Source organism: Eulemur rufifrons, chromosome 7 (assembly GCF_041146395.1).
Source record: "Eulemur rufifrons isolate Redbay chromosome 7, OSU_ERuf_1, whole genome shotgun sequence".
NCBI classification, from domain to species: domain Eukaryota; kingdom Metazoa; phylum Chordata; class Mammalia; order Primates; family Lemuridae; genus Eulemur; species Eulemur rufifrons.
The window spans coordinates 178,293,378-178,319,409 of record NC_090989.1 but is presented as its reverse complement, the minus strand read 5'-3'; the positions used below and the strand labels follow the sequence as shown (position 1 = coordinate 178,319,409).

General features: G+C 36.2%; 1 protein-coding gene across 1 annotated transcript in view; it reads left to right on the top strand.

Moving 5' to 3' along the window:
- Positions 1-26,032, top strand: part of CNTN3 (contactin 3) — a 246,561-nt gene that overhangs the window by 174,521 nt on the left and 46,008 nt on the right. Inside the window, exons 11-12 of the mRNA XM_069473823.1 lie at positions 13,965-14,092; positions 16,846-17,021. Of these exons, the coding sequence (XP_069329924.1) occupies positions 13,965-14,092; positions 16,846-17,021 (304 nt within the window). The remainder of the gene's footprint in view (positions 1-13,964; positions 14,093-16,845; positions 17,022-26,032) is intronic.

Genomic DNA, 26,032 nt, shown 5'->3' with positions numbered 1-26,032 from the left:
ACCGACAAATCTTCCGCTATTAACCACCAGACAGCTTCACTTTCTGTGTGGGTATTTGTATCATCATTTACATGAATTATTTATGTCTAATTGGCATGCAGTATACCTAATTGCTATGCACATTATTCACTGTGTCAGATGAAGTTAAATGCAAGTTTTATTTGCTTCTTTATTTAATTTTAGCACACAGAAAGAGCAAAGCATTGAAGTCAGAAAGACGTGGGTCAGATCTTGGCTCTGCCACCTGCCACCTAGGTGGTGTTAGACAAGTTACATAATCCCTGAGTCTTGGCTTCCTTATTTGTAAAATGGGGCCAGGAATCCTCAACTTGCAGGCTGGTGGGTGGCATTTGCATGGTGCATGCACTTAGCAAGAGGTGTGCTAAAGAAACTGCTCTTCCCAGACAGGCAGAGAAACACAAGGTTTCCTTAGAACAAATTATTTTCAACTCTTTCCCTGCCCATCCATCTCACATTCTGAAAGACCTTCCCTCCCTTTTTATCTCAGTGGATTTTAGTTCCAAAGATAAAAATAAAATAATGTGTGTAAAGCATCCACTATAGCGTCTTGTTAGGCACTCAGAAAAAGGTTCCCGATGCTGTTAATACTATTTGTAATAGTAATTAACATTTTCATTGTGTTACTTAGACACCTTAAGAGTAACAAGACTGGCCTAAAAAGAAAGCTACGCACAGACCTTTCTTTTTGAGAACAATCAACTGTGTTGTACCTTATTTAAGCCGCCTTAAATAAATTCCGCCCCAATATTATTTTAAATAAATTGCTGCCAAATGGTTTCTAAAGTAGTATCAACTAAACTTTCCAGATGACCACGTGGTTCTTAAATCCATATTTCAAATTTGGTTTTAATGAGTTATAAAAGTAAAGCCATTTTTAAAAAAATGCTTTGGCAGTGTTATGATTTCGGCAGCGGAAAGCTGGTTAATGCATCGGAATGTGCCAGGGATTGGAATTCACTTCAAGCCGGTTCCTTGTTAGAACTGGGTAAATTAATTCATATCCTTGCCTCGCACAAATGTTTTATTTACAGAGAGTATCTGTTCATAGCACATTCTTTTGGTTATATAGCATTTCTCAATCAAGCCCCAAAATCCCACATGCGTTTGTCTACAGCCCAATTCCTACTCTGGATCCCTGCTATCACTCAAAATTCAAAGAAAAAAAAAATTAATGCAATTTTAGAAAATGGCAATATCGTTGCATATTACTTTTGCTTAATTTTTCTGCTAATATGTTTCAGATAGGAAAAAAACAGTAGCTTTCTCTAGAAGTAAGAATATATTGACTGTTTTAACACTGTTTAGATATAGAGTACAAGAGTACATATATCATTGCCTTTCAAATAATTTTTAAAAGAAAGAGGAAAGAGCAGAATTCTCCTTGCATTCTGCATTTATGCTCTTGTAGTTTCCTCTGCCTGGAATGTCTTTCTTCTCCACCTAGAAAACCCCCACTTACCACTCAAGGTCCAGCTTTATTGTTACTCACCGTGGGAAGCCTTCTGCAAGCCCAGTAGGTGAGATTAATTGCTCTTTCTTCTGTTTTACCCTTGTGGTTTCTTCATGTCCAGTTGTGTCACTTAACACAGTGCACTGTGGCTGCTCATGCAGAAGGCCATGTCACCTGGATTCCTGCAGTCTTTACCTTAGGAATCTGTATATCATCAGCCTCTGCTCCCCATGTTCATTCATTTCAACATTCATTTATTCATCAAATATTTATTCAGCATCTACTGTTAACTTTTGCTGCATAGGAAATCACCCTAAAACTTTTTAATGGTGTAAAGTGATATTTTATCATCACTCACGGTTTCCATGGGTCAGAGATTCGGGCAAGGCTTGGTTGGCTGGGCAGCATTTGCTCGGCACGTCTCCCCTGGCCGTGGTCAGATGGTGGCTGGAGACAGGGCAGCTGGGAGATGTCTGTGCATTACTCTCTCTTTCCCCATGCAGGCCCGAGGCCCCTCCCATGGCCTCTCCAGTGTGGACTCCCTACGCTGTGGCTGTGATGGCCTCAGGGGAGTCATGATGCTTACCTGGGACAGCTAAAAACAGTAAGAGTGAATGTTCAGGCTAACAAGATGGAAGCTAAATCCTCCAGGCTCCCAAGACACAAACTGTCACTGTCCCTGCATTCCAGTGGTTACTAGTGAGTCATACGTCTAACCAGATTCAAAGGGAAGGGAGTTAAACTCTATTTTTTTCTTTTTTCCCCCAGCTTTAGTGAAGTATACTTGACAAGTAAAAATTGTATATATTTAATGTGTACAAGCTTATCTTTTGAGATATATATATATATATATATAGTGAAGTTATTACTGCAGTCAAGCTAATTAACATATCCATCACCCCATATAGTTACTAGTGTGTGTGTGTATGTGTATGTATGTATGCTGAGAACACTTAAAATCAACTCTCTTAGCGATTTCAAGTACACAATACAGTGTTATTATCTATGATCACCATGTTGTATGTTAGATTTCCAGAGCTTATTTATCCTTCATAACTGAGTTTTGTACACTTCGACCAGCATCTCCCCATTTCCCCTACCCTCCAGCTTCCTGGCAACCACCATACTACTCCCTGCTTTAACTTTTATATTTTTTTCACATATAAATGTGAGATCGTGTAGTATTTGGCTTTCTGTGCTTGATGTATTTCACTTGTAATATCCTCCAGGTTCATCCATGTTGTGGCAAATAGCAGGATACCTTCCCTTTTTCAGGGCTGAATAATATTCTATTTTATGTATGTACCACATTTTCTTTCTCAAATTATCGTCAACGGACGTCTTAATGGGAGAGTGGCAATATTCTAGGTGAGCATGTGGGGTGGGAAGTCTCATTGTGACTACCTTTGGGACATGCAATCTGAAGCACCTACTGTGTACCCTACGTTGTACAGTGCCCTGAGAATACCACCGTGAATAAAGCAGACGTGGTCCCTTCCCCATGGAGCTTGCATAAGGAACAGACAGAATATAGATAAGTTAAAAAGATAATTTCTTTAGCCATAAAAAAGACAATTATATAGTGCATTTCAAGAAAGGCCTTGTTAAAGAAGTAATTTTTTTAGCAAAAGTCTAAATAAGAAGCAACCAGTCCTGCCAAGAATTGGCAGAAGTGCCTTCCAGGAGAGTTCCCCAGCCAGCGCAAAGGCTTTAGATGGGAATGAGATTGGATTATTTGAGAAGCAAGGTGAAGGCCAGTGTGACTATGGTGTTGTGCATTGAAGGAGAGAGTAATAAAACATGAGGTCCCAGAGATGGACAGAGTCTAGAAATGGGGGTCCTTGAAGACCATGATAAAAATGTTGGATTTTTCTTTGTATGAAATAAGTCATATGAGGTTTTAAAGCAGAGGTGTGACACGATCTGGTTAAAAGATAACTCTAGCTACAATGTGGAGCGTGGGTTGAAGAGAGAGAGGAAAGAAGCAATGAATGTGATTATAAGGTAACTTATAGTGATCAGAGCAAGAGTTGCTGGAGGCTTGATTTAGGGGAACAGTAGTAGAAATGGAGAAAAGGGTACTGTGTATTCTGGAGGCTGGATGAATTTGTACCCCAGACAGAACATTTCATACCTCATGATCACATTTTATATTGGTTGTGCATGAACTATATGGATTCCCCACTTGGCCTGTAGATTGTAAGTGTCTAAAGAATAGGGACTACTTCTCACTCATATTTGTATTTTCCAAAACTCTTAGTGCATTGTAAGTACTCACGTGTATATGTTGAAGTGAATGTCATTCTTTCTTGGACAGCTTTCTATGTTTTAAAAGTACCTATAATTTAATTTATTGTGACTATTTCTTAGAAATGTAAAAAATTGGTTTTTTTTTATAGATTTCTATTTGAGGCTTTCTATTGAAAATATGGAGTGCTATATTTTAGCCAGCTCTTCCTCCTCCCTCAATCTCTTCACAGAAACAGGGGTGTGTGGATGGATGATGGAAGGTTGGATGGATGGATGGATGGTTGGATGGATGGATGGATGGTCAAATGGGTGGCTAGGTGAGGTGCCATTGCTATTGCACCTCTGTAGAAGAGAAATGAACGTGCAGATTGGTAGTGATGCTTGTAGTCCCCCATATAATGATGCCTGGAGAGGAGTTATTCATAATTTAGTTGGTACACTGATGAAAATTTTACATTGCCCAACTAAAAAAAATTCATTTTGCTGTTTGACCTGTTTTCCACTTTACGATCTTATTTGTTCATTTTATAATTCTGTCTTAATGCAGATTTCATTGCTAGGGCAGTTTCCATGGGAAGATGAGTCTAGCTGACCTTTTTTGCATCTGAAATCCTGAAAAAAAATCTGTAATTGAGGTAGAATATGTAAAAATCTATTGTGTTTGGGGGAAAAAGATTATTTTCTAACATTTTACAATCGGTTGCTAAAGAAAGAGGCACCTTTAACTTTGAATTAAAGACTTTTTAGGCACTTAATTTTCCCAGGTATTTATTAATTTAATTGCGAAAGTCAGTGTTTTAAAGTTTGATGTAAATATTGTTATCTTTCTAGTTTAGGCAATTACAAAAACCATATACTTCACTGTATTTATTATTTTTTATTACTCCAGCCTGGTTTTAATAACTTTATGTCTTCTAGTTTGTTTCACTTATTTATATCTTATCACATCCCAAAAAGAATTTGAGATAGTTTATTAAAGTACACACAAAGTGGACATTGAGGAGAAAAAATACACCAATGTTCCAGTGACCTAGAATGTGAGTTGTACCAGGACAGCATAAATTCTCACCGGGGAATCTTTATTGCTTATTAGGGAGCATGGTCCATGGTACAAGTTCAATAAATAACTTGTGAAATGAATGTCTGAAGTTAGTTAACAAAACGTACACATACAGATTCATTCACTTGGGTCAGATTGATCCACAGTTTTGAATCAGGGCTTTGTGCTAACAAATGAACAGAGAAAAATACTGCAAATGAGCAATCCACGATATCCATAAGATGAGATAAAGCCATTTGATAAGGAGATATGCAACTCTTCCTAGGCCAGGAAGTGTTTATATTATGTCCAAATCCAGTGGATGCTCATGGAGAGAACACCGAGTAATGTGGTCCTGACACTCATCGTCCTTACTATAATATTCAATCCATTTTAAAGGTTTATTGTTTTCTTCCCCCAATCCAATGGTAACTTTGAATATTAAAACTCAAGATTCTTGAGGACCAGATGGGCCACATTTCTTTTACCTAACTTTCCATGAATATTATTTTTCACATGCATGTTTTTAATAAGCTTAAAACAGAAATTATTTCAAGGCTACACCCACTGTCAAGAATCTAGGGTGTAGAGAAGGCACTGTTGTGAAAATGAAGAGTCAAATTCTTAAAAAGCCCACTGAACTAACATTAAAGTTTGTATTGTCCTATTAAAGATGTGTTGGCTCTTCAGAACCGGTGCCTGAACAGATGATGATCATTCTCTGCATGAAGGAGGGACAAGAAAGTTCAGATAGTCAGGACTGATGTTTTTCTTGGAAAATTGTTTTGGAAGCCAGTTCATTATGTGGACAAAAAATGTGTGACCCAAGACCCACTTTCTTGAGCGAGGCAACACTACCACTCTATTTGTATGCAAGATAATTTTAAGGGAACCAATCATCAAATGTACACAGTCATCACAAAAGAAAATCTCAACAAAGCACTTCTAGAAAGGCTAACACTGAAGGATCTAAAACAAAGAGGTTCCAAATGTACTTCTGTGTCACTGGATAGACGGAATTATTAGCAAGGGTTCCTAACTTAAGGCCCATAGAATCTTAGATGATCTGATTCCTCCTCAATTGTATCAAAACTGTTGTGTGTGTGTGCATGCACACACATTTGTTCTTCAGAGGGGTCTTCAGATTTTTCAAGTGCTCAAAGAACTTTATGTTTTAGAAAGGTTAGAAATACTTTATAAGGTTGTAAGTGAGCCACTTAAATATTGATGGATATTAATAAAAGAGAATGACTTTGGAATTGGAATAACAGCAAAACTATTCTATCTTGTAAGAACTCTACTGCATGGCAGGTGTTTGTTGGACCATTCTTGATTTGTGACAAAACTGTGTCCTCTATACATGGAAGATTGTTTCTAAACTCCTCATATTTGTTGAGACAACAAACATTTATTGAAAAAAATACTCCGTACACAGCACCAGCATTTTGTAGTTTGTATCCTTTAGGGATATGCAAACTCTAGTTGAGAATTAACTCAGCTATTACATAGAATTATTAAGTTGTGACCTAGGAATGGGTAGGAAACTGGATGGCTTTAGAAATCTTGGCAGCAGTTATTGTACTGTCTTGGCAGAGCAAGTGTTTAAGTGAATGAACTTACCATAATTTTTGTCTTTTTTTCATAAATCGAAGTATGAAGAGGGAGAATCCAAAGGACACAGCATAGAATATTGTTTCTCAAAGTGCAGTGACCACAGCTGCAGCACCTGGGAACTTGTTAGAAATGCAAATACTTGCACCCTATCCCAGACCTAATCTAGAAGGAGGCCCAGCGATGGGGATTTTAAGGAGTCCTCCAAGTGACTGGTACACAGTAAAGTTTGAAAAATACTGATTTATGTCATGTGTCTACCCCACAGCTGAGATAGGACAGGGCACTTTGCTTCACAGCTCTACCAAGATGGCATACCATAGTGTAAGAGAACTTCTTAAAGGAAGATCACTGTTAGTTATCAAAGAAAGAGGAGTCAATTCTGGACAGCCAAAAAATATTCAGCACCCTCCACATCCCTTGCGTTGATGAAATTCCCCTTATGCATGTCATGCAACTGTCTTGCACTTCAGCATTATTGTGGGAGATGACTTCCCTTCCAGAGCTTCTAATCTCTATGGAGAAGGATGCCCGCTGGAGTAGCATTAGGGACTCTCTGCAACCCATCCCCAGAGAAAGTGTCTGACTCCTGAATGTCAGTAGATGACCCTGACATTGTAGCGCAGCTCTTTTACTTCTTTCTCTTTGGTGTCTGTTTGCATGCAGAAAGTGAATGTATTTTGCTATCATCTGTACCATGTTGTAAGGGGGCTTGCCCTAACAGGGAGGGCCTGTTGTTGTCCACATGCACCAAGGAAGTTAAGTGTGCCTAATTCTGGGATAAAACCTCATTGCTCTCCTAAATAAATTACATCAGCTTTATCTGTAATATAAGTAATAAAGCTGACTTTTTGATTTTTACTTATTTGACTCATGAATCTCTCTCTGAGGCAGAGAAGAATAGTGTCAAGTATGGGGGGAGCGTTGAACCTTAATAATTATCACTTTGAAGTTTTCCTTTAAACCATCAGAGAATAGTTTGTCTCACTTGTGTTGTTTTGTTTGTATTACTCCCTCATACATCTGAGTATTTATAATTTTTGCAAATACTCCTTTGTATAAGGAGACATATGTTTCAAATGGATTATTGCCTGGGCCTCATGAGTAACTTAGATGAACAGTTGGTATAATCACTGAGACGGGAAATCTCTTTTTAGGGGGCATGTCCTTCTATAGGTTTGAGTCCATTTTAGAGGGAAAAACTATCGCGTCATTGTCATCAAAATGAATTTAGCTCTAAATATATTTGTCATGATAATATGCATTTGGAAAGATTTTATAGAAGTAAAAATGTTTTTATCATTGATTCTCTTCTTACGAATATGAAGACATGTCAGTTGATGTGAATTCAGTATATGTCTCCAGGCTACAGAGTGGAGCCCAGGTCTGTCTTCTCTAGGGCTTCAGGTGTCTGTTGCATGAAATGTGTGTGCTCAACAAAATAACAGAGCTGCTTATTATCATCCTGGTGCTTACTCAAAGTTAGAATAATTAACTGCTGAATCTTCTTCACTCTGCTTCTCCTTTCCTTGGAGATTTTCTAACCAATAAATCACTAAACTAACACTGCTGAATTTATAAGATGAAAGCCCAAAATGGTATAGGTAAAAGAATGAAAAGTTTATTATTACTTTCCTAAATACTGTTTGCAGGTTATCTTTGAACTCAAGGGGCAGCAGTTATTTTGCCAACCATGTGGGGGTGAGAGCAGCTGTAAATGAGAACATACACTATTTGCTCTTTTCCTCTGACGTTTATTTTCTCATACATTTTCATTAATACATATTTGCTTTTCTTAACTGTCATTATTTATCCTGTAATATATGCGTTGTGAGTCCTTTTCTCTTACAGCTAATTGTAAGCATCCATCTCTTAGAATACGTACTCAGAATGTGCCATCCAAAATAGCCTTGTTATTGTCTATACAGCAGTTTAATCATGATGGTCTCATGTGATCACATCTCCAGTGAGATGTGCTTCCTGAGAAAATGTAGAGATGGAATGTGTTTGTTAAAATTCAAGTTGAATAAATTACCGTAATATTCAGAAGAACATTGGCAGGGGAAAAACAATATTTTCAGAAATCCCGTTTTGCATCCATAATGTTTCATACGTTTCTCATTCTAAAACATACTGTGTTATTATGGATGTTTAAATGTCATCATAAAGTACAGGTCAATGTTGCCTAGACAATAGTATACTTTCTGAACAAACAGGGTTTTTTAACAGTCATAAATTCAATGCCATCACTGAATTATAGCATGGGCCATTAGAGCAGCTTAGAGCAATTACATTTACTTATCCCAAACTAACCATAGACTGTGCAAAGTTAAGTGAAATAATTAACCTCCTACTACAAAAGAAAGACCAGTAAAAAGGTACATATAAAGGTATAGTATAAAACTGATCAAGGAGTTAAAATGCCACATTTATTTAAATTGCACATTTCTCAAAGCAAGCTAGAGTACTACATTTCCAAATGTTAATCTCATAAATCGTCATTTACCTTTTTGTGCCAAAACTAGAGTGACTCCTTGTTATCTACACTTTCAGCTCTACCCATTTGAAGAACAGCCTGTTCTCAGAAAGCTTAGAAAGCAATTTCATTTATAGTGAAGTAGTATAAAATTTTCACTTTGAATCTCTGTGGGGAAGCATGGATTATTGAAGGTTTTCTGTTGAGAAACAATTACTCCATCCATTTACTGAATATTGTTTATTTTTATGTTGTGCAAAATGCCCTGGGGGCCTCTTAGAACTTACTGGAAGAACCAATTTGGGAAGAAAGTATCCAATTAGCTCAAAATTTTACTACATACACAGAGTTTGCATTCTTCGAGAGTCAATATGTTTGTTTTGGAGTCTTTGTGTGATTCCTAAGGTGTTAGGCCTTGCCTTTGAAACTTCCTCATATCACTCTGGTCATGCAAATAGGTTTGCTTGATTAAAGTCACTAAACCTAAATTCTTCTAATATTCCAAATAGTTCTGTGTTCCTAGTGGAAGGTTAGCTGTTACACTAATTCACAGCATGAGAAGATATCTCAAATTACCTGTCTGTTTTGTGGTACCCAAATCAGAAGCTGTAAATTTAATCTCAGTGTTTCTTCAGTCAACAAGAGACATTTTTATTTTGACTAGGGCTTACTAATCTCAGAAGTGGTAGATGCTCAGCTTCCTGGAACTTCCCATTCTGTCTGGACCCTGTAGCCCAGAGCAGATTAGTTTGCCTCATCATATGAATGTCTTCAGGACCTTCTGCTGTCATCTGCCAGCTTCCTGTCTTTACGTATGAAAAGTCTCCAGGACACCTGCATTTTCTTTTAAATACTAATGATAGGCAAAATTCACTGAGCAACACTATGGATCAAACACTGTTCTCTTTGGGTGTCCTGGCCCCAAAATTTTGATGGTGGGATTAGCAATCAAACTGGGTTGGGAACATCACATTACATTCCCTCTTTCCTCCTCTGAGACTTTTCTCCGTCAGTTTCCTCTGTCACTCTCATTTCTTCTATCCCTTTATCTTCAGTCTCTTGCTCGCTATTGACTTTTTCCCTAATAGTACAAACAAGTATACTTTCAGTTCTCTTATCCTAGGGAAGTCATTTCTAAATTCTCTTCATCCCATCTTCTATTGCCTCATTTATATATATATATATGCATATATATGTGACATATACAAATTAGTAAATAAATATGACATATCTTTTTGTTTTCATATATAATATATATTTATTTGTACATAAATGTATATATATGACATATCTGCATATGTGCATATAGTTGTTCCTTCATATCCACAAGGAATTGGTTACAGGACCCCCCCTCTGATGTCAAAATCCATGGATATCCCTTATATAAAATGGCATATTTGCAATTAACCTATACACATCCTCCTGTATACTTTAAATCATCTCTAGAATACTTATAATACCTAATACAATGCAAATGCTACATAAACAGTTGTACTGTATTGTTTTGTTATTTGTATTATTTTTATTGTTGTATTGTTAGTATTTATTTAATTAATTATTTTTTTAACATTTTTTAATTTTGATTGGTTGAATCTGCAGATGCAGAACCCACAGATATGGAGGGCTGACTGTGTATAGTGTATATGTATATATGAGTGCATATGCGTATACATATATATCATAGTCTGCACACTTTCCCAATCTATTTGTATATCATTCATAAGATGTCAGGGCCTTGCAGCCCATTTTCACTAAGCCACCTCTTCTATAGTGACTCTCTAAAGGCATATAGTCATTTATTCATTCAACCAATGTTATTTTTGAACATCTACTCTGTGCCAGGCACTGTTCAAAGCTCTAGAAATTTAGTGGTGAGTGACACAGACACTGTCCCTGCCTCCAGAGAGCTTACAGTCCGCTGGAGGAGAAAGTATATTAGTCAGATACTCATATAAATACGTAATTGGTCACTTGCCAGATACTATGAAGAAAGCACAGAAGAGGTTTTGATTAAACAGGGGAAGATCTAATCCAACTCACGGGTTCAGGGAAGGGACTGAAGTCTGAGGGATGAGTACAGGTCAACCCAAGTTAGGAAACAGTTTTTATAAAGGCCCTGAGGCAAAAAGAAGCAAAAAAGCCATTAGTACAAGGCTTCTGTGACTGGAGAGAAGCAAGTTAGGGATAGAATTCCTGAGACCACGTGCAGGTAGAGAGAGGTGGGTCCTAATGTGAGGCTTAGGATGTCCTCTTCAGCCTACAGGTGATGTGATGCTGGCGAGAGCCATCTGTGCAAGGGTTGGGCAGGCACAAGGAGGAGGCAGGATGACCCCATCAGATTGACGTTGCTGTACGCTTACTCTCCAGGTTCCTCAAAACAGTTTCAGTCTCCATATTCTAAGTTTTCATTCATTTTTACTTCTCTTCAGGGATTTCCTCTTTTAATTATTATTGTATGCTCATCAAGAAAATCTTTCTTCTCTTCAGGCTAAGATATAAAGAGATTTTTTTTTTCTTTGAGACAGGGTCTCACTCTGTTGTCCAGGCTGAAGTGTAGTGGCATGATCATAGCTCACTACAGCCTTGATCTCCTGTTTTGGTCTCAAATGATCCTCCTGCCTCAGCCTCCTGAGTAACTGGAACCACATGCACACACCACCAAGCCCAGCTATTTTTTTTTTTAATTTTTTATAGAGATGAGGTCTTGCTATGTTTCCCAGGCTGGTCTCTAAGGGAAATTAGAAATATTTTACCCCTGAATACATTTCTTTGACTTATTTTGAGATGGCTGCCATGAGCCTCACAGATAGAAGTAACACTGCAAAACTCTCTTTTGTGAAGGATAATTTACTTCCATAGAGAATATATATTAATACAGCCCCATCTATCCTTAACTAATCTAGGAAAGATTCATTTAGAGTCTGACAGAGATTAAAGGTCTGAAAAGAAACATTTACCATGTATTCTCTTTGCAGGTTGCTACCTATAAATTTTCATTTACATAACACTAACAGGACCATCTTTGCTAGCTACCCAAGCCTCCTCTCTCCTTCCCAATACCTGTTTTTCTGCTTTCAAGCCCCCATTATTTAAAAAGCTCTGTACTTCATTGAAGAGTTGAATCTTCCTTCTGAGCATTCCAGAGTATACACGTTAAATAAATTTGTATATTTTTTCCTCCTGTTGTTAATCAATCTGCCTCATGCTGGTGATTTTTCAGCAAAGCTCATGAGGGCCAGAGACTTTGCTCCCTACTTCTGAAACTCCTGCCTCAGCCTTCCAAAAATGCTGGGATTACAGGTGCTAGCAACTGTGCCCCTCTAAAGAGATTCTTCTTAAAGTTCTTTGGTCATCTCTTAGAGAAAAAAGTGATGGGCTTATGTTTCATACCCAACAAAATGCATTTTAACCCTCAAGGTTCCATGAGGGAAATCAGATATAGAACCTTTTTGTTTGTTTACATATTCCTAGGAAATTTTTTGAAATTTTTAACCTTTCTGTGTAGTTTCTCAAATTGAAATGCATTGCTATGTGTTTCTTGATTAGTTTTCTAGGCCACTGCTCTCAAACCATTTTGTTTTCAATATATTTTGACATAGTGTTTTTTAAAAAATCACATGTACAAGAAAATTAATGGACAGCTCTATCCAGGATCACGAACATGTGTGCTGTTTACTAGTTCCACAATTCCACCATGACTTTCTCATGAAGAAAAACTAACCAGGATGCCGGTGAAAGTGAATAGCAGGTTATAAAGGAATACATATGTTTTTATGTATATACAATGTAAATTCATATCTTTTACATTTTTGATATATGAACTTGTAGTGACATTTTTGACACATACCTAAAAATCTTCCAACAAACATGGTAATATTTAAAGACTGAGTTGAGATCTTCCACTGGAGTCTAATGTTTTCAGCATCTGTCCTATTTTTACTCAGCAGAATGACCCAAAAGTTGGAGGCATTTAGTGACCAAAGTTTACCTTTATGATGCCATGCAGACCCTGGGGTTGCAAATATTTTTAAGAAATTTATCATCCACTTTTGTAGCTACAACACCCACGGATCAAAGACAGGAGCCATAAAAGATAAAAGGCATTCTCAGTGTTAAGTGCCTGGTATGGATAGTAAGGATTTTAGGAATTCCAGGAGAGAAAACATAATTATGGGTAGACAATTTGGGCAATAAAGATACAGGGATCAGATTAATGACAGATTAGTCCCGTCTCATTCTTCTTTCTTAATTCAAGTAACACCTCTTCTAAGAGGCTTTTCTGAAGCACCCTATCCTGAAAACACTCCATGAAGCAATTATTCTTTATTGTATCACCCTGTCTCCTTCTGAGTACTTCTCAAAAATCAGAATTTCTCATATTTAAATATTTGTCGTCTGTACCACTCACTAGGATATTATTGCCATGAAGGTGGAGGAGATTTTTTATTTTGCTCACATTATAATCACAGGGACTCTCAGTGCCAAGCACATGTAAGGCGCTTAGTTATATTTCCTTAATCAGTTATATGCTAAGACTTCTAAGTACGCTGAGTGTATACTCAAAAACCCTAATGTTTATTTGACTTGGCCAGGTTCTTTGTGCTAGCTCACAAGTGTCCACCCAAATGTTCTTTTGCAAAATTTGGATTTTTATTGGGTTGAATTTGACTCTCTTAGTTCATAATTAAATGTAAGCAGCTGTTTTATGTCTAATATACTGTTTCAAATTTAAGGCAAATAGTATCATGCCTACTTTTTATTTTCTCCAAAGTGATAAGGTTAACTCCATGTATAATTTACCACAACATATATTTTTCAAAAATATTTCATACTTATTTCATAAATATATCCCCGAATTTAGGTGTAATGTTAAGTAATGATGCATAAAAATATCATGCAAAGTTTGAATTGGCAGAAAATCTTTTCTTACTCAACTCTGTGTGTGTGTGTGTGTGTGTGTGTGTGAATTTTCTCTTAATTTTCTTTATTCTCAAAACGATAAAGGCTGGTTGATCATACTTAAAAATACTACCCGAAAACAACATGTTCTTTAAAAAAAAATTATTTGGAAAAAATAGCTATAATACACTTAATTATCTTATTTGTATTTCCTTTAGAATTTCTTTTTTAAAAGATGGAGGACTCAAAATAGCCAACGTGACTAAAGCTGATGCTGGAATTTACACCTGCACAGCAGAAAACCAGTTTGGGAAGGCAAATGGCACAACACACTTGATTGTCACAGGTGAGTGCATTTCTTAAATATGGCTTTACATAGGGATACTCTGTATGGTATATTATTATGATCAAAGAAATTGACTCTATGTTTTTCACAGTGTGCAGTACACTTTGAAGAAAGAACTGAACTTGAGTTTGCACTTTATGTTATTTTACTAGGTGAAAGTCAAGGCAACAATTCTTAATATTTAACATAGAACAATGTGCACAGGGAATGTATTAGTAACTGTTCTGGGATAATGGACAATAAGATTTATAAATAGTATATGTTGATCTCCTTTTATTTTACTATAAAACAAAATTCTATTATGTCAGATCTTTTGGTTATACTTTTTCCTTATAATTGATCTTTTCTGGAGATGTTCAATTCCAGGAAATATTAATAACATGATATAAATAATAGTTGCTAAAAGTTGTGGATATATTTTATTCATTTATTCATTCATGAAAATATGTGAGCACCTACTATGTATCAAATGTTAGGGCTATATCAGTGAGCTCATTGATAGAGAGACTGCCCTCATTAATCTTACATTCTACCAGAGGCAGAAAGAAAATAAGCAGTGGGATTAAGAAATAAGACAATTATTACAAGGAAAAATTATAAACAATTAGGAAAGTAAAAAGGAGTATATGGGGAGAGGTAAATTATATCATTAGAAACAGATATAGGATGATCAGAATAGACCTCACTGAGAAGGAGAGATTTAGACAAAGATTTCAAAAAGATGAAGGTGTCAACCAATAGACTGGGGACAATTGTGCAGACCATTTATAGACCTTGTTAGGACTTTGGCTTTCAGTTAGATTGAAAAGTGGATCTGATACAATATTTGGAGCAGAGAAATGACGTGATATTTTAAAGAATTAGTCTAGCTGCTCTGTTGAGAAGAGGCCATGAGAATCAACGGTAGAGGCAGGAGAGGTCTCTGGAGACCATTGCTGTAAACTAGACAGGACGTGACCTGAATGAGGTTGGTAACAGAGAAGTTGATGGGATGGAGTCAGATGTTACATGTATTCTGTCTGTAGACTCAACAAGAATTGCTAACAAATTGAATGTGAGGTCTGAGAGAAAGGAAGGATGCAAGGGTGATGACCACACAGTGGTTGGTGAACAACAGGAAGAATGGCAGTCAAAACAATGGAAATGGGATGGGCTGGGGCTGGGATGGCTTTGGGGAGGAGGAAGATCAGGAGTTCAGACTGAGCTTGTTGACTATGAGATCTTTATTAGACTCTTCTCTATAAAGCAGATCATGGGTTTACCAAGATTTCAGTGGATTAAAGCAGCATAGGTTTACTTTTTGCTCATGCTGTAAGTCTATGGTGGGGCAGCTATGCTGTCCATATTCAGGAATAAAGGGTTCTGATGTCTCCACCATCTGTCACATTGCTCATCTCTATGGAAAAGGAAAGAAGGCACCCCAAATTATGCATTAGTTCTTCCAGACTTATTCCTGTCACCCATAACTCCTATTTATATTTCATTGGCCAAAGTATTTGGCTACTCCAGAATACAAAAGTATTCAGAATTTAATCCTATTGTGTGCCCTAAAGGAAGTAATGGTGAACAACACCCAAGTGGAGATGTAGAGTAAGGAGTTGGATATATGAATCTGGATTTGGGAGGGAGATTGAGGATAGAGATACGCATTTGTTGGCATAAATGGGTACTTGAAGCCAAGAGAATTGCTGAAATCCCGAAGAGAATGAGTGAAGACAGGGAATTTAAAAAAATCAAGGACTGAGCTTGAAACATTCCAACATTAAGAGATTTAGGAACAGAAGAGGGATCATAAAGGGAGACAGAAAAGGAGTGAGCAGCACAGTAGAATAAAACTAAGAGAGTGTGGTGCCCCATAAACCAAGGGAAGGAGGTGTACCAAGATGACAGTGATCGAGTAGAACAGATATAGCTGAGAGGTCAAGTAATATGAGACCAAGAATTTACCATTGGATAATGCAGCAGAGTGGTTATTGGGGACTTTGATGAGGACAGGTGGGTTGGAAAGGAAAAGCCTAAGTAGACTGAGTTAAAGAGGGAATTTAGTAGCATAATTGCAGACAACATGTATAAATGACTCTTGTAAAGACTTTTCCTCCAATGTGGTGCAAAAAAATGGGGAGTAGCAGTACAGAACATGGGGTCAAGAGAAGTTTAATTCACAATAGATGGAAGGTAGGTGGTGATATCAGGGAAACAGAAATGTACATGTGGACATTTGCATTGGGTAAAAAGATATAGTAATTAACATGTTAACATAGTACCCTTCTCATTGTACCTATTGTAACCATTTTGCATATAATCTTTCAAATCCATGGTAACATTTAAAAGTCTGAGTCTATTTTAATTTTGATGACAGTGCAGTTTCAAGTCCAGCACTACTGTGCTGGTGAAAGCACAGTAGTTTCAATTTCTACCTCTTATATTTCACAAAACAATAAAACCAAGCCAAAATTGATTTTGTTAGTGGTATTCTAACTCTTATTTATAGATGACTTTAATTTTTAAACTTATATATGCTATAAATTCAGATCTAATTACTTCAACAAGAATTTGTAGATCCAGTGAAATATATGATAGCTCTGCATCAAAATGCCTATTTTAGTCTTGAAGACTTGTAATTATATAGATATGTGGATATACATATGCATCTGTAAACATACACTGTAAGTTAGGTGAACAGTCTGCCCATGCAAATTGCTTTCATCACAATAAAAAAGCTAAAGTTTTACTTAAAATTATTTCCCCAATAGAACCAACGAAAATAACTTTGGCACCGTCCAACATGGATGTTTCTGTTGGTGAAAGCGTCATTTTGCCCTGCCAGGTGCAACACGACCCGCTCTTAGACATCATGTTTACCTGGTATTTCAATGGGGCCATCACAGATTTTAAGAAAGATGGATCTCACTTTGAGAAAGTCGGTGGGGTAAGTTGTAACCCTTTCCTCGTACTGTTTTATTACACGTGTCCCTGACACATTGCCTCTGAAAAACATCTGGCATATAGGTGATGTCCTAGAAATGTTTGTGAAATGAGTGCTTCTGGTTCAGTGGTTCTAAATTCTATTTTGATCTAATTTTATTTTTGTAATTACCAGAAAGTGAGCACATTTACTTCAACCTATAATTTTAATTAAATTTGATGTATATTGTATTTATATTAAATGTTACTCTTTGTGACAATTTTGTCGTTAATATCCCACGGAAAGGAAAGTTTTCTTATACAGGTGTTTATTTTTAACATGACCTATTTATGACGAAGTGGAAGGATGTTACATTTTCAAGTGCCTTATCCAGGTGCTTCTTCCCAGTTAATCCTTATAATTGCACCAGACATTCGCAGTGAGACTCTTCATTTTTCAGGTACAAAAACCAACGATTTGAAAAGTTTATTATCTTGACCATAGTCTCTCAGCTAGTTAGTGGTGGAACAGCAAGCCCAGATCCGTGTGGCCCCACAACACAAATGCTTTCTAATGTTCCATTCCAATGTCTTCTTTTGTGATGGTTCCACATGAGAAACAATTACAGATTTGAAGGAAAAATTGATACTTGCGGGACAAAAGTTAAGAAGTGGCTCAGTGCTGGTGAGCCACCCAGACTAACAATAAGCCTGACAGAACATCTGTGAATTGCAAGGCCAGCCTCCCTTTCAGGTCTGTTTGTTCTGACTCAATGATAGCTTCTTTCTGTTTGGTTAAGATGTCAGTGGTGGATAGTCAAGTCTGGGTTTTGTCCTTACGGACTTAACACGTAGGCATCACTAAAGCAGAAAACCACATGACGGTCAACTCAACTATGTCCATTTGACAAAGATTTCTTATTAAATGTATGGATATGTATTCATAGGCATAATCATGTATTAGGATCACACGCAACTTAAAAGGATGGTGTTATGAGTTGAATTGTGTCCCACCAAAAGATATGTTCAAGTCTCAATGCCCAGTATCTAAAAATGTGATCCCATTTGTAAATTGGCATATTGCAGAAGTAAGTAGTTAAATTAAGATGAGGCCATTCTGGAATAGGGTGGGCCCTAATCATAACTGGTGTCCCTGTGAAAGAAGGCAGTTTGGACACAGACGCGCAGACCAGAGAACACTATGTGAAGCACAGACACAGAGGAGAGATGGCCATGTGACCGTGGAGGCAGAGATTGGAATCAGGCTGCCGCAAACCAAGGAATGCCTGCAGCTACCAGAAGCTGGAGGAGGCAAAGAAGATTCTTCCCCTAGAGATTTTCGAGGGAGCATGGCCCTGCCAACACCTTGATTTCAGACTTCCAGAGTTCCGAAGTGTGAGAGGATAAATTTCTGTTTGTTTTAAGCCACCTAGTTTGTGGTACTTTGTTACAGCAGCCTTAGGAAACTAATAGAAAAAAGAAAAAATTTAAAAGAAAAAAGAAAATTGAGATGGTTCAATACCTAGCCACAATTATGTACAATTTCAGTGCCCTTTTGATTTTCTATCATACATTTTATGCCATTTGGGAAGTACTACTGTTATAATTGTTCTGACTAATTCAAGGCTTGTAAAAACTTTAGCAGCTGCTACGACTTACTAGCATTTCTGTTACCGAGAGAGACCACATCAGAAGAATGAGAACAAATGTCTTGAGGAGAAGGAGAGAGAAGTTTATTACTTTGCCAGCAAAGGAGGAAAATGGTAGACGATTGTCTCAAAATCCAAATTCCTGTCCATAAGCAGAAATACAGAGCTTTTAAGGGGAGGGCCCTCAGTTCTAGGCTATTGTTGTTTAACTACAGTTAATGATTCTAATGGTCCCATCTCAGCTGAAGACAAAGCCTGTGACCTCCGCTCACCTGGGAGGCCCATCCAGACCTCCTCCCCCTCCGGCCAGGTGCTGGGCCTGGGATGGAGCCACAGTACAGCTGAGCTATGCCTGAAACACAAGGAACATCCCTGCCCCTCCTGACCACCTGCCTGAGCAGGCAGGCCTCAGTTCCCAAAAAGAGTGGGGGAAGTTTTAAAGAGACAGAAAGACAGAAAACATCCTTTGCCATTTTTTTTTCAGGCCATTCCCTCGGTTACATATTCCCCACTCTCAATTTTATGCTTCCATATTTATGGGAGAAGGGTGACTGCACTGTTACATTTCTTTTACTATTGTTTTCAATGCCCATTTTTTTAAAAAAATTGTCACTAATATCTTCTGTCACAACAGGAAAAGGCCAGTATTGCCAGTCAGCTCTCTGCTCCATACCCAGGGTCTCTTATAGTTTCCCCTTCCTTGGGCAGCAAGCTTAGAAAGGCTAAATGGCTAACACATTACCTTCATAAAGACCACTTATCCAATCTGGGCAAGGCTTCTCCTTTAATCTAGCTGTTCTCCTAACTTTAATTTTTTGGTAAAGAATTCAAACAGAAAATTAGTTAACTTTGCCATATAATGTAGATAATTATGCTTGCGATTGATTTATCAGCTGGTTTGTAAGCTGTCATAATAGTTTATCTAATACAATGCCCTCTGTCTTAGCTAATGCTAAATAAATGTGTAGTGAAATACTGAAAATCCAAAGTAGTTTGATTGTAACATACATCAAACAGTCACAAAGAAACACTCACTAATACTGAGCCAGATTGCTGCTTTCATTAAGAAGAACTTGGAGGTAAGAACATTTGAGTTTATACTGTAATTTAACTCTCCTGATTTACATGGCCCTGATAGGTTTTACAGAAGGCATAAAGTCATCTCTGTACAAGAGTCGGGTATCTGAAATGTGAAATTTCATAAATTAACGCTATCACTTGCCAATTCTGTTCTTTCTCTAACATGCTGGTTCATGGCCTATGAATTTTTTATTGACTTGTGCCATTAGTAACTTAATATTCTCCCATCAGTATAAAACGGTAAGCTATACAAGATGACATTACCCTTAAGCACAGGCAATTAAGTAAATCAGGTTTTGCATTGCATGAGAAAGGAATCATATAACAACTCTTGTCCTCTGATTGTGTATTCATTGCAGCATACACATTAATACCCGTAGTCTGCTTGTTTTTTTTCCCAGTGGGTTCATAGATATATCCACTGTTTTCAAAAGCAGCAAAACATGAGTGAGAAGGTTGGTAAGTGGGAGAGTTTCTTAGAAAGGTATATAGGAAGAGCCATGTTTTTAAAAGAGAGAAGAAGTAGTTCAGATTATGGAAAATGCAACTCATAGCTTTGAACTGATTCAGCCAATTATTGGGACTGTGCTAGGTAGTCAGTGCTCATTCATTTGTTTTTAAAAGCACACACCTTTTAGAAAAATTCTGCAAGCTCAAAAGCTCTGATAATTCAGACCAGCTCTATTGTGTGAACTTGAACATCATGCCAAAGGAGCATGACACCAGTCACAGGTTTCCCACAGCTGGAATTATACATCGAGAAAAACTTATTAAACCGAGTGTCTAAAATGAATTGCCACGTCACAAAGGAGAAGTCACAGTCCAAAGACTTGCTTCAGTCTGTGCCCGTGGGACAAATCAAAGTCATACAATTAAATCAGCAGGGAAAGACTTCCACTGAAGTCCCTGTTTGCCAAGAAAAGCCCGGGTATAGGCACAGTGGGGTGTGATTAGAGAAGTGGAAGATTAGTATTCAGGTACACAAGAGTTCGAGGGTGAGTGAATCATGTAACTTTTTGTTTTTTATTTTCTGATCTCTTTTCACATCAGTTTTTAGTACAGTCATGTGTCACTTAACATAGGGATGCCTTCTGAGAAATACATCATTAGGTGATCCTATCTTTATGAGAACGTCATAGAGTGTCCTTAACAAACCTAGATGGCAGAGCCTACTGCACACCTAGGCTGTATGGTACAGCCTGGGCTTCTACAAACCTGTACAGCATGTTACTATACTACATACTATAGGCATTCTTAACCCAATGGTAAGTATGTATATATCTAAACATACCTAAACATAGAGAAAGTATAGTAAAATATGGTATAAAATATTAAACATAGTACACCTGTATAGGGCACTTACCATGAATGGAGCTTACAGGACTGGAAGTTGCTCTGGGTGAGTCAGTGAGTGAGTGGTGAGTGAATGTGAAGGCCAGGACATTACTGTGCACTACTGTGGACTTTATAAACACTGGACACTTAGGCTGAAGTACACTGAATTTATAAAAAGATATTTTTCTTTCTTTAATAATAAAGTAATCAAGATTACTGTAACATTTTTACTTTATAAATTTTGTATTTTTTTTTTTTAGCTTTTTTACTCTTTTGTAAATAACACTTAGCTTAAAATACAAACACATTTTATGGCCATACAAAACTATTTTCTTTCTTTATATCCTTATTCTATAATCTTTTTTCTATTTTTATTTATTTATTTATTTTTTACTTTTTAAACTTTTTTGTTAAAATCTAAGACATGAATACACATATTATCCTAGGCTGACACAGGGTCAGGGTAATCAATGTCACTATCTTCCACCTCCACATCTTGTCCCACTGGAAGGTCTTCATAATATGCATGGAGCTGCCATCTCCTATGATAACAATGCCTACTTTCATAATACCTCCTGAAGGACCTGCCTGAGGCTGCTTTACAGTTGACTTTTTTTTAGTAAGTAGAAATAGCAGACTCTAAAATTATAATAAAAAGTATAGTATAGTAAGTACATAAACCACTAACAGTCATTTCTCATTATTGAGTACTATGTACTGTATGTAATTGTAAGTGCTGTACTTTTATATGATTGGCAGTTCAGTAGGTTTGTTTACACCAGCATCGCCAAAAACAGTAATGCATTGTGCTAGGACATTACAATGGATATGACATCACTAGGTGATAGGAATTTTTCAGCTGTTATAATCTTATGGGACAAGCATTGTATATACCTTCCATCATATTTACCATGTTTCCTCCCACCAGGAGATCTCTTTCTAGAACAACTACTTTCTCTCCATTTTGCCTATGTCTTGATATCTTCATATATAATCGTGTGCATGTAGGTAAGAATGTATATACTTACATGTATACCCTATTATTTCCCATGTGCACAATTAGAAGAGACACAGGCCCAGCAATATGTGTATAGTATTGCTCTATCATGCCCAGAGTTAACCAACAGAATTTCGTCCCATGCTATTAGCTAAAAAAAAAAAAGAAAAAGAAAAGAAAGAGATTCCATGATTTATACGAGTATGGTGTCTTCCTTTTCTTACTTTTAAATAAACCTTAGCTTCTACTGATAGGAAAAGGGAGGTAATAGTCCAAAAGTTAAGAGAAACAAAAGAACATTGGTGGCTGGTATCTAAAGACTTAAGGCCTAACAATTTAAGTATGATCTTAGGGATCATACTTCAAGGATAATTTTGACTTCTCTAATGAGCTAACTTTTGGACTTAGATGTGTTAAATGATAAGGGCTCCCTGTAGACATACACTTTTGAGCCTAAACACATTAGGAGTTCACTGTGTATGGTAAGGGTGTTTGAATATGAATGCTGTGATAAACGTGATGTGGTGCAGATACTTTAGAAATGAAGAATGTCTAGAACCAGGCTGTGCCGCTTTACAAACGGTTTGTGGAATTGGATCTATGATGAATTAGAATGTGTCTGGATAAAAGTCACTGGAAGCAATAAGACCTTTAGCAGTGACAACCAATCTGCCACTCATTTAACTGGCTCACTTCAGGATGATTTATTTACCACAAGCCACAATCTCACAGCTACCGGTGAGCTTGAGACTTGATGTGTTTTTCAGTTCTCGGTGGTAGAAAAAAATATCATTGAAATTGATCCTTTGTGTGTGATAATACAAGTGGTCACTTTGACTTGATTTATTACATGGAATTATTTGGACTAAAAGTTTGAAAACAGCAGCACCTTTACAGTACAGAACTGTGTAAAAGATATGTAAAGCAAAGCACTCATTCCCCCAAATAACTTCTGGTGATATTCTGAATTTTTAAACATCTCTCCTTTGGACTATCCTATACATTTTGAACCTTGTCCAAATTTAAAGCATCAGCTGACGTGAAAAGGTCATTTAGAGACTGTACCCAGTAACAAACCCATAAAAGTGAGATCAGACCAGGGCAATTATTATTACTCATCTTGAACACCCTTCCCTGAAGCATGACTCCTCCAATAATGTTGTTTGGGAGTAAAGAAACAAAGATTCCCCAATTCCATCCAGAAAAGGGGAAATGCACCAAACAGATGATATTTGGTTATTTCCCTAACTCATCATTTACTCATCCAGGCAAATAGAGGCTTGGTTCCTGCTTAAAGTGTGATTGATATCTTGGGGCTGTGTTTATTAAGTACAATATTTATTAAGATGATTGGTTCCAATCCAGTATTAAAGCCTGTAAGGCAGATTTAAATTTATGAAAAGATTAGCAATAGTCAAACCAAGAAACATGTGACTCATTGTATTAAAACCCATTAAAAGCGACAGTTATAACAAACAAAGGCTATGAATGAAGGAATTTAAAGAAAAAGATGTGCAAATATTTATCAGGCAAATGCAACAAAAAGAAAGAAACAAATGTTAATTTCAAATAAAACATAATTTAAGGCAAACTTTAAGAGCAGAAAGAATAAATTTATTTTGGAAAATTTTCTCTTCACCATGAAAATATTATAATCACAAACCATAATACTCCAAAATGTACTATTAAAATTTATCAGGCCAAATCAAAAAAAAAAAGAAGAAGAAACAAAATTGTATAGACTTTGAGAGCTGTTTCAGCCACTAGTCAATCAATTTGCCAAAAATTAGAAAATGAAAATTTTGATACTATAATTAGAGTAATGAAAGATTTACTTTATAAATAGAAAAAAACATATTCCTTTTCATACCCTTGCTAAATTAGAGTAACAAAAACAACAAAAATATAGAAAGAAGACTGAAGACAAATGGAACTGATATGTCAAAAGCAATAGATAAACTATGGAATTTATCAGTGACAAAGAAAAAATGCTAAAATTAGACATGAGAAAAAGAATATAACAGATAAGAAAACATGTAAAAACACAGAGGGTTCCATGTTGAAGTAATGTAAATGAAATTCCAATAAAATGGATAATTTCTAGGGAAATATCAGTTATCAAAATTGAAATTAAAATTTAATTAATTGAAAATTTAAAATGAAATTAAAATTATCCACTTAAATAGATTCATTATTATGAAAACACATAAATCATTTTCCTCCTTCTACCACAAAAAAAAAAAAAGATTCTAGAGCTAGATAATTTTACTGATAATATCTTTTTTCAAATTTTAAGGAAACAGGTAAATGTTCTATGCTATATAAACTTTGACAGTATAAAAAGTTAAAAATCTTTTCAATTTATTTTGTAAGGCTTGCATATTCCTGAGAACAAAACCTGTCAAGATAATAAATACTTAGTCTTTGACCAGTTTCATCATCCATAAAATTGAAATGTTAATACTTTATTTAGAGATATTTATAAAGTATAAGGATGATACATATTAGCCCTTGTTATTACTACTAGTGGTAGTTATTACTACTATAGTGGTAGTGGCACAATTGTTTCTAAATTGCTCCCAACGAAAGCTGCAACAATTTGTGTTCCCATCAGCAGTAGTAAAGGGCTCCTTTTCCCCATATCCTTTTCTGCACATGATTTTTTCCTTGATTTTTTTTTTTTAATTTTTGCCGAACAGTTGAGAGGCAATATCTCATTATCGCCAGCTTCTCATTTCTCAGATTAATGAGACTGAAAATCTCTCCATTTGCTTATTAGTAATTTGGATACTAAGGAAGGAGTTAGAATTATAACTGACTCCTCCAAATTAAGAAAATTCAGGGCTAATACCGATTTTTATGAAATGCAAGATTACTTCTGCAGAGAAGAGCAAGAAAAAAAAATTACCTTTTTATTTCTAGCTAGAGAAGTTCACAAAACACCAAGTTTCTTGGATTATTATATAGAATGTGAATGTAAAAAGAAAATCTAGCGGTAGAGAGTGACTTTAAAAGTAATTAAAAAAAATACAAATTGCTTCAAGACAACAGATAGGATTTTTTTTTTTTGCCAAAGAAAAAGTATTACAATTTACTTTTGCATATATCAGATGTTTTTTAAATTTTATTTTTAATTGACATGTAACAATTGTAAAAATTTATGGGGTACAGAGTAATATTTCTATACATGTATACAGTGTGTAATGTGCATATGTTACATTTTTATCTCATCTCTTTCATGTGTACATTGAACAGAGTTCTCTTTGGGGCACACCGGGGAATCTTTTTCTTACACACAAATTCCCAGTATATACTAGTCATTTCCTATCTCACAATATAGGCTTCACCTTCTACAAAATGCAAATTCATATCCGTTGCTCATTTCTTCTGTTGGAATACAGAACTTTCTTTTTCTAGATTTGCAGAAGGTCCTTAGGTATTCAAGCTATTCAGTATATCTTTGATTCACTAGAAATATCTCCTAATAGTACTGTTATTTTTTGTTAACTTTGTCTATTACATCATTCATAAAATAAAATTTTTCATTATCACATAAACAAATCTATATTCTTTTTTTAAGAATTTGGAATATACAAGCATGGGATATGGAAAAGATTTTAGAATAAATGTACATAGAGGGTTACAGAAGAATATTGTGGGATGTTAGAGAGGATATGATTTTGAAAGAAACTCTGGAAGAAATACAAATATTTAAAGAAAACTTCAGGGAGTTTGCTGTGAATTTCATGTCGTTTACCCCCAAACCTTCAATAAAATTATATCACTTGACAATTCTTAGGAATTGGCTTTTTTTCCCTTGCATGGGTTATTTGTTATTGATCGTAGGACATACTTGGATTCCAGTATTGGACATATCCCTATTTTTCACCAGTTGAAAAACATAAGCTACCCATCAAGAGATATCAATGTGTATGTTTTTGTACATGTGAATATGTTTGTATATATACCAGCATG